The sequence below is a fragment of the Scatophagus argus genome, chromosome 4 (assembly GCF_020382885.2).
Source record: "Scatophagus argus isolate fScaArg1 chromosome 4, fScaArg1.pri, whole genome shotgun sequence".
Lineage (NCBI taxonomy): Eukaryota > Metazoa > Chordata > Actinopteri > Scatophagidae > Scatophagus > Scatophagus argus.
In genome coordinates this window covers 5,260,535-5,269,774 of record NC_058496.1, presented here as the reverse complement: position 1 = coordinate 5,269,774, position 9,240 = coordinate 5,260,535, and the positions used below count along the sequence as shown (strand labels likewise).

Genomic DNA, 9,240 nt, shown 5'->3' with positions numbered 1-9,240 from the left:
CACTTAATCCCGTGTATCACCTCGTTTTCACTGGTAGGTGTCGTATAGGCAGACAGTGTACTCACAATTGTACGTTTCAGTGTAAGGCAATGCAGGATAGTGACTCACAAACTGTAGGCTGCACTGGCGCTTTTTCTTATAGAAACCAGGAGCGCACAGAGACAACAGATCCCCTCGTATGGTTTCAAATAAGCCCGAGCATCTTGACATTTGCTTCCAGGAAAATGCTTGAGAATGAGACATCGTTGCCTATTTCTTTTTTTTTTAATAGTACAGTCACCATCACACAACTTCATCAACCGACCCTTCTGCAAAAAGCTGCATCATGGAGTAAGCAAATTGAAGGCAACAACCAATAAAATTCAAGAAACAATGAAAATTTTTCCAAGACGAAACAAACAAAACGTATTTGAAATGATATATTAAAAGTGCTTTTGATTTTCATGTCTCTCCTCTTTGACTGATGATCGACTCCACACGTACTCATGGCCCGGGGAAAGGCGCCCCAGACGTCCTCTCAGTAAAAATGTCCTGGAGGTCAGTTTGCTGCTGTTGCAGGTCCATCGTATCAATTGGGAAAAAAGTTCAACCATCAGTGGTGATATTGTCATAGCGATTAGACGGTTTCTTATTTGTCTAAATTTCTTTATTTTTCTGTTTTTAAATTCTCACTTCAATTTTAATTCTTGGAGAACATAGCTTCGACAACATATATCGCACTCATTATAAGAAGCAAAAGGTTATATCAAAAATTATTAGTATAGAATCACAGAAACCCTGGTTTAGAACCAGAAAAAATACAAAACAGAGAGGTACATAGACACAGGACAATTCTTATAATTGCTTGGAAACATTATTTTCCCGCTAAGTCTTGATTCTTTTTTTCTTACTGCGCATATGATGTTTTTCATTTTATTTGTATTTTTTACAAAAAAGGAAAATAAAGACTAGTATTTTACAAAATGAAGAGTATTGTTCTTGAAGATGATGGTGGATTTACACAGGTGTAAAGTCCAGTTCCAATATTTTTCTGTACATAATGTATTCCATATCAGTCCCAGAAGACAGAAAAAAAGTAATGTCTTCCAAGTTTCTCAGAAAAGGTCCTATATATAGTCTTCTTGAAGGAGGATGGGGTGAGGGGTGCTGAATTTTGGTCCTTTTTTCCCTCTCTTTTTTTCCACTTTCATATAAGGATCATTGGATGGACATGTAAGGCCAGTTGAAGCTGCTCCCGGATAATAGCATATCCCTGATGAGGGTTTCAATAGGAGTTTTACCTACCAAGCGGACGAAGAACAGCTGCTCGATTACCGACGATGAGACGGTGCGCAGAGAGGGCAGCCGCAGCAGGAGCTTCCCAAAGCGGCTGGGCTGGTTCGGGTACTGGCTCCTCACGTACTCCTCCAGGGCGCACTGGGATTTCTCCTGTAGGCTCTCGATGTGAGCAGCGTCCGACAGGCCGCAAGCGTCTGACAAACACACACCAAACACACTGTGGTTAGCCTCGCCCCGTCTCCAAAACCCCAAGGTACAACACGTTGTGGAAAAGTCGCTGAACCTGAGAGTATTTTGCTGCAAAACTCTGAACATTTCGAGGAGCAAGTGAAACAATATCTTGGGCTAAAAAATGTATTATTAAAATATCAGATTATTAAAACATATCGGGCTTGCAGAGAGGCACACTTACAGAAACGGTGACGTTACATGCAGATATTACAGTTTCATTACAATTATTTGAAATTACACAACTCAGATTACATTGCTGACAAGCACTCTTAGTATTTCCTGTGCAAATTGTCAACACAAAAACCACATGATCAATTTTAGCCTCACGTGGGCTTAGCTTTGGCAAGTGCATACCTTGCCATACCCAATTTGAGTCCTGCAGGAGCACTCTGGTTATCATTCAGCATCAGCCTTTACGTGTTATTGACAAAGTGGAATGAACAAACACACTGGCCAAACATGCTACATCACACTGAGCGAGTGGGACTGTCATAGCGAATAAACAGGGGGGTGGCTTGATGTTGGAGTAGGGGATGCACAACTCAGTGGAGGATATCTGTGCCTGCTCTTACAAACAATCAACAAGAATATTTGGGCTAAATGTCGTGAATACAGCGCAACAATGTGAACGTGTGGAGGAAGAAGTGAGGGGACAGTGGAGCAAAGGCGAAAGGTAGGCTGCAGGCCTAAAGGTCCCTGCTCCTCATGTCCGGACTCTGGGGATTCAAGTATAAGGAAACATAAACGGCACTGATGAATCTGAAATTACACTGGATGTAATGTGACCTAATTACTCTGCTGTAAGCTGTTAAGTCATTTCGCCGCTCTTCTCTCCATAGACCACTCTTGGCCTGTTTTTCGATGGAGCCTATAGGACAGGCCGCTGGAAGCAATCAAATTTATTAGAGGAGGTGAAGTCAATAGTCACGCAGAAGCGAGACAAAATGTCAGAAAATGAGCCCGTGCGACGACGCAGCCGCCTGCAGCCGACGTGTGTTTTGGTGCTCGCTGGTGGCTTGTGCAGCTCTGTGCAGCCACGCTTCAGACATGGACAAAAAGCATGCAAGGCTTGTTAGTGCACTGCGATGTTTTAGCCTGTTGTAAAGAGAACTGTTTTCCACACAACCCAAGCATGCGTGTTCTGCTGCTTATAAACTGCTGTAAAGGCAAGCAGCATAACCGCCGGCGTATATGGTCCCACATGGAGTCTAGACTGTCCTTAAAAGATTCTGTATTGAGCTGTGCTTTTGTAGAAACTACACGAGAAAGACACTTTTAGTTTTCTAGCACTAATGCATTAAACGTCGGCTTTTTTCTCAGCGCTATAACTCACTATGGGCAGACACAATAACCTTATGAACCCGGGGGCATCGCTCAGATCGCGGGGTGATTTACTGTGACCTTAGTCCGGCCGGTCAGAGCCCCATGTATGCAAATCCCTCTGGATTAACGCTGAGTGTCCCTTTTGAAATCTACAGCAATCAATAAGGTTGAAATGAATTACTTTTTCTTTTTCTTTTTTTTTTTTTGGTAAAATACAAATACTTGGCATGAATGTTTCAACGCAGCGATATTGGCTGTTCAATGCCTTGAATGGGCTGCAGTTGAACGTATGCGTCAAGAGAAAGCTGGTCAGAGACATCCCATAGTTCACCGTGAGGCCTGCCTGCCTGCCTGCCTGCAGCCCTGCACCCCACTACCTCAATAGAATGAGACATGGGAGCAGATCGCTTCCAGATTCGCAAACGACTATTTCTGTGGTAGGTTAGCAAAGGCACACACTGCAGCGAGTGCATGTGGATAAGGAGGTAATGTAAGAGAACGATCCCGAAGTGTGGTGAAATAGTTTAGCCCGGCCATCATTATTTATGCACCAAATACTGACAAGTCTGGTGTTATTAAAGGAAGCAAACGATCCACGCTGGTCTTGGCAAAGTGCCACATGATTCTGTTATAGCCAGCACCAGTTGTAGCCTATCAACCTAACTAAATAATCTGTTAGGAAACACGCTGGATGTTAGTGTGTATGAAGTTTCTCTGGGTAATCTAGGTTGATTTAGTGAAACGCCGTGTCATAGGAAAATATGGTCAAATATGCCAGTGCACACAGTGAAGCGAATCTAACAGGATGTCACATTACTTTGGTACGGTGACTGAGGCAGAATACGCATCTATTTGTGCCAAAACATATATTTACCTCTCAGTGTGCCTTCAAAATTTGGCGTGTCAAATTAAACAAGTTGCCAAACCCCAAAACTGAAAAGCAGTTATTATGGCTCCTGAAACTAAAATATATATGTATATATATATATAAAAAGAGAGAGCGAAAGTGAATGTGGTCATGTCGTATCCGCCTAAAAAAAAGGGGAAAAGTGAATGCTGAAGGTGGTTTTGTAGTTTGGAATACAATCTCTGAGTTCTTATTTTACAAGTTTGGAGAGCACTAAAAGTTAAGAGTTTTGATAATTCAGATCCTGATTATATACATCTTATTGTTACTTTACACTCATTGTGTGACATTTTAATAGAGTATCAACAACTGCAGCCAATATAATATAATATAATATAATATAATATAATATAATATAATATAATATAATATAATATAATATAATATAATATAAGAAGTTATCCATCCTTGTGACGTCAAGTAAATAATAAACAATAATTGCTGAAATATGCAAAAAAGCCAAGTGTGACCACTCAATATAAAATGGAGTCATGGTGCTTTCTAGGGATGTTGAAAGTGGGAATTATAAATATAATATAATATAAATCCAAATCTGAAAACCACAATAAAACCGAATATTTTATCACGAACGTGTCCAATTATAGGACGTGTACAACAACGTTACAGAATTTTAGAACGGGCCAAATATGAGACAATGAGGTCAAAACTTTGAGGTAAGTTCAGGAGTAGTTTGGGGCCTGTGAGTGAGTTTAAACTTTCCTTTTCCTGGCTATCATCATCGTCGTCGTCGTCTTCATCATCATCAGACTCCATATAACAGGCCTGATGGCACCAAGTGTACACAACCAACTCCAAAATAGCATCTAGATTAAGCCGAGCGCAAATGAGGACCTTTAGGACTTTGCCCCAGTCAGCCATCAATTAAGCTATCAACAATGTAGGTTACTTTTGAAAATTGCTGCTGATGACTTTTCAAAACGTGTGACTAGAGAAAGGCTCCCCTATATGAAAATTAATAGGTCAGCTAAGATTAATCTACAGACAGCCTATAGAGCCGTGCTGCCCTGTGGCTTACACAGGCGATGATATATCATATGAGTCAACTTCCATCATCTTTTTTGATCTCAGTCTGCTAAGGATTATTTCCTGCACCCCCCCACCCCCACCCCCACCCCAGACATGTGTTTGTACACGCAAAACAAGGATAAAAGCATGCACCGACACTCATAAACACATCAGCTGTCATATATCACCCGGTGATGGACTATTTCATCTTTACGCTCAATTATTTGACACCTGCTCCAAAATTTTATTGACGCGAACCTACGATTTTGGACGCGGCTCTGAAATGTGTTCAAAAGTTTAAACTCAGAAGTTATAAAATATTTACATGTGAGATTGTCAACTACCTCCAGTTTTTTTTTTTTAAATAAAAAATAAAAATCACCTGAACTACGTGTTACACTAACAAACTTGATGCGCTCACTCAATCTGGATTTGTTTACACGACCGATGCTGCGGCTACAACTGACATGGGAATGCATGTAAGCAGATATGTAGCAAGCTCTTGGCAAAATAGCTATTCCACCGGCAACACAAACGTCTCGTAAAGTCAGATTTGTGACCAGCTTACACTTGACAGCCATATTCTTGATGCCACAGTGTTTCGCCCTGCGAGCCTCGCTCGCGTTAACAATACTGCAGCTAGGCCCCATTTGATTACAGACATGTTCCTGTGTGACATGTCGGACACCCACCTGATGTGAAAAGCACGATGGCCTTGAGGCAACTGTACTCTGCCGAGTCTACGTGCAGGGTCTTAAGCTTCTCCACTTGCTCCTGGAAGATCCGGATGTGATCCATGAAAGCCACGACTCGGTCCGCGGACATCGGGGAGGCGTGGAGGCCCGCCGCGGCGAGCAGAGGGGCCACATGCAGAGGCATGGAGCACTGGGCTGCGTTAAGCACAAACAACTCGCTCCACGTCAGCCTGAGAAGGGACACCTGGTCGGTGATCTGCAGGTCGGGAAAGAAAGGGATGTTTCTCGCCCACTCCACGGCGCTGAAGAGCAAACGAGCCGCCAGCTCGCAGATGTTCTCGATGCCCATGATATTGTTGGGCTGCATGCACTGGCTCCCGTACCGGGACGTCGGATAAGGCTCGGCCCGCAGCAATAACGAGATGTATCCGGACAGATAGCAGTGGCCATTCAGAGGGTCCCCGTTCGTCAGCGCGTACTGGCCTGGGTTGGGCTGGGTTGGAGGCATTCGTCCTCGCTGAACCGCTGACAAAAAGAAAGAGAAAAAGAGGAAATGTGCATCCAGGACTGATAAACATTGTTCACGAGTAGCACAACCGTCAAGAAAGTTGCAGCTCTGTGTTTCCTCTGAGTGAATCGGCATGCACTGAAATCTAAATTCAGCACGCTTTTCAAGACATATTGACTAGTGAGTGCTGTTTGTAAGACTATAATATTCCAGAGATTACACTATCGACAACATAAACATCACTTCAAAACAGCTGTGCTGTGTCCCTCAGCCTTCACACTGTTTGTATTTGTATTTAAAGATGTACAATACATAAGCTGGATGTAAAATGGATCACGTTTACACTGCAAAAACACACATTTTCTGTTATACAAAAGTACATTTAACAAATCTACTATTCTGACTATTTCAGGGCTGATTTACACATTACATGGAGTTGCCTACTTTTATTACTTGACCATTATATTTATGTGGGGTTTTAGTTATATGAATAATTATTAATTGTGGCCAAACATATTACAAATGTGATTGATAATTACTGTCAAATGCAATCACATTTCCACATTTTACCCACATCAAAAGGTCAGCTTGGAATAAAAGGAATTCAGCAATTCTTTCACGTTAAAAAAATTAAATATTAATGTAACTCAGTGCTCATCGTACGTGGGCTTGCAGTGTGTGCTTAAAAATAGTGGATTTGAAAAGTGGGATGTTTGCATAAATTGGACTAAAACACTTGACACAGAAAGGAAAGTTACACGGCCTGTAATGCACCAGGCAAAACAATGAGCCATGAACAACTTCAGCGGCATAATTCAGTGTGTCTGAGCTGTCTAGTCAGCATAAGGAGCTGGAGAGAGACGTGGGTTTGTAGTGTGTTCATTCTACATTCACACACACACATCCTGTAAACCACCACTGTACAATTATAAATTAGTAAGCTGCACGTACTTATAGAAGGGACTATTAGCCTTGCACACTGTACACACACACACACACACACACACACACGGACACAGACAGACGTACAGACACACACACACATACACACAGCCCTTCTTCTGCTCTTAAACCTATACGTAAAATGGGCCTGTTGGACCGAATACCTTTGCTTGTTAATACTACAATTTACGCTACAAGAAAAACCAAATAAAAAAAGGTCAGCTAGACGAGCCGCTTTGTTCGGGCGACCTGCATTCACAAGCACAGTTGCTGTGGCTGCACTGGCCTTTTAGCCCTGTCTCACATAGGCAGAAGGGCGAAGCATTCATGCAAACATCCCTAAAAAACATGGATGGAGGCTGCAGTATGCCCAGCCATATAGCCCGTGACCTTAATGCAACATGGAAGCCCTGTTCGCCTGCTACTAGGATGAGTAATAATGAGTGGGCTTTAAAATATATATTCACCTTCCCGCCGCATTCCCACTTTTAAACACTTCTTCAGCCGGCAGTATTGGCATTGATTTCGGTGGTGCTGGTCAATGGGACAGTTCCTATTGGCACGACATGAGTACGTTAAGTTCCTCCGTACACTCCTCTTGAAGAAACTTTTGCATCCCTCGCAGGTGAACTGGCCATAGTGTTTGCCGCTCGATTTGTCTCCGCAAACCACACATTCAATATGCTGCTGACTCTGTCCAGAATTTTGACTCCCCTTGTCTCCGGCGGTCCCCGGTGTGGACGGGGGTCCCGGCTGGCTGGGGGTCTGCGGAGTGTGCGGCGCCGCCGACGCCGCCTGCTGCTGCTCCCTCGCCGGCTGCGCTGCTGGGTTGGGGCCGCTCGGAGGTCCTCCGGCCACGTCTTCCTGCGGATCTCGCCAGACGCTAACTACCATTGCCATATCTCGGCCCCGGAAAGTGCTATAGAGCGAAATGATCGCTGGTGTTTATGAAGCGTAGAGGAGGAAAAATGAGATCTCAAAAGACGGGGCAGTGCAAAGTCAAATCGGAGCACGCAATCTCATATGGGGTAAGAAGGGGAGTACAACGCGATCAATACATTCAAAATACAGGAGGGCGATTGAATAGGCACCCGATCAGGATATGCAAGTATCGGGAGGCCAATTCCAAGGTAAATTGCAGTCAGCCATTCAGGAATCCCTAATCTTGTAGGAAAACCCGAGTCCAGACGTAACAAATTGCAGTTTGATATAAAATAGCCACAAAGGAAAGGCAGGAGCGATTCACATGGACGCAGGAACGAGTAAAAAAACCTTTTGCTGGAAAGACACGCGATCCAAAGTGCTGCGGAGATAAATTCCTTTCTCTTTTCTTCCCCTTGCTCCTTTACACTCCCGTCTTCGCTGTACAGGAGGGGAGGAAAAACTGAAGAGCTGGATTTTTACATCTATATTCTTAAATAAAGCTCATCATCTCGCCCAGCAGCGAAAGGAAACCGCGTCGCCGAATGAAGTGCCCATGTATAGTTTCACCTCTCTCCAGCAGGAGGAATGGAAATACGAAGAGAAAAGATAAAAAAAAGAAGACCAACACCAACAACTAATAGAATATGCAAGAAGAAGGAGAGACCCAAAAATGAATGCGCTTAAACGAGAGGACCAGCAGAGCAATGTTTCCGAAACGGGGGATCTGCGCGAATGTCTGTATATAGTGAACTTTGACACTACTATTGAAACTGACACGTTTCTATGGAGATCGCTGCGCCTTATATGGTGCTCATGTCAAGGAGCCAAGAGAGGGGCTGCTGGAGACTGATAATCAAAGGCGACTGACTGGCCAGAGCCCTGCATAGAGGAGGAGGAGAGGAGGAGAGGGGGGAGAGAGGGAGAGAGAGAAAATGGGAGGCTAAGGTTATAGCCAAGCCCTCTCTTTCTCTCTATTGGTTAGAGTCCCCCTCCGTTCATTCACTGCAAAAAATGTCCATCCCGATAAGTCATTTGGGTCTCGTGTTCAAATCTTAAAATGTTATTTTATTCCGATAACGCCGTAGAAAAAACCTGCAAATGCGGTTTACAGAATTTCACTTGTTTCCAATCTCAGCCCGAGTCGTTTGCAGAATTTTAAGAGCAAATAGCTTGAAATGCGGCAGGTTATTCGGGGAGGTTTCCCGTGGAAATCAACAGTCGATGTAATAAGATATACAGAAAGGGTTCGACTGGTTTTTGAGAACAAGTGGAAACACATCGCCTCGATGCAAGATTTGGTCTCCTGTTTTGGTAAATCCACGATTTTCAGACCCAACCGTGAACTGACTTACATGTGGATATTTTTTGCAGTGTTGCCATCTACGGCTGGAGGGGCTGGGGGGCTC

The 9,240-nt window shown here is 43.6% G+C and overlaps 1 protein-coding gene across 2 annotated transcripts; it reads right to left on the bottom strand.

Annotated features, from left to right (window-relative positions):
• Positions 1-249: 249 nt before the first annotated feature.
• On the bottom strand, positions 250-8,572 carry nr2f1a (nuclear receptor subfamily 2, group F, member 1a). 2 transcript variants are annotated; one of them, XM_046387047.1, is made up of 3 exons: positions 7,378-8,572; positions 5,458-5,982; positions 250-1,472 (listed from the first exon to the last, which is right to left on the bottom strand). In XM_046387047.1, the coding sequence occupies exons 1-3, from the start codon at positions 7,808-7,810 to the stop codon at positions 1,198-1,200; spliced, it is 1,233 nt and encodes a 410-aa protein (XP_046243003.1). In that variant the 5' UTR covers positions 7,811-8,572; the 3' UTR covers positions 250-1,197. The 2 variants fall into 2 exon arrangements, with proteins under 2 accessions (XP_046243003.1, XP_046243002.1); XM_046387046.1 differs by having other exon boundaries at positions 5,458-5,985; positions 7,378-8,568.
• Positions 8,573-9,240: the final 668 nt, after the last annotated feature.

Excerpts from the sequence above, each read along its gene's own strand:
- nr2f1a (XM_046387046.1), bottom strand. The coding sequence starts at position 7,810 with ATGGCAATGGTAGTTAGCGTCTGGCGAGATCCGCAGGAAGACGTGGCC. Across the intron at positions 5,986-7,377 it reads AGTGGGAATGCGGCGGGAAG|CGGTTCAGCGAGGACGAATG; the intron begins GTGAATATATAT and ends TCTTTTTGTCAG. Across the intron at positions 1,473-5,457 it reads CATCGTGCTTTTCACATCAG|ACGCTTGCGGCCTGTCGGAC; the intron begins GTGGGTGTCCGA and ends TGTGTTTGTCAG.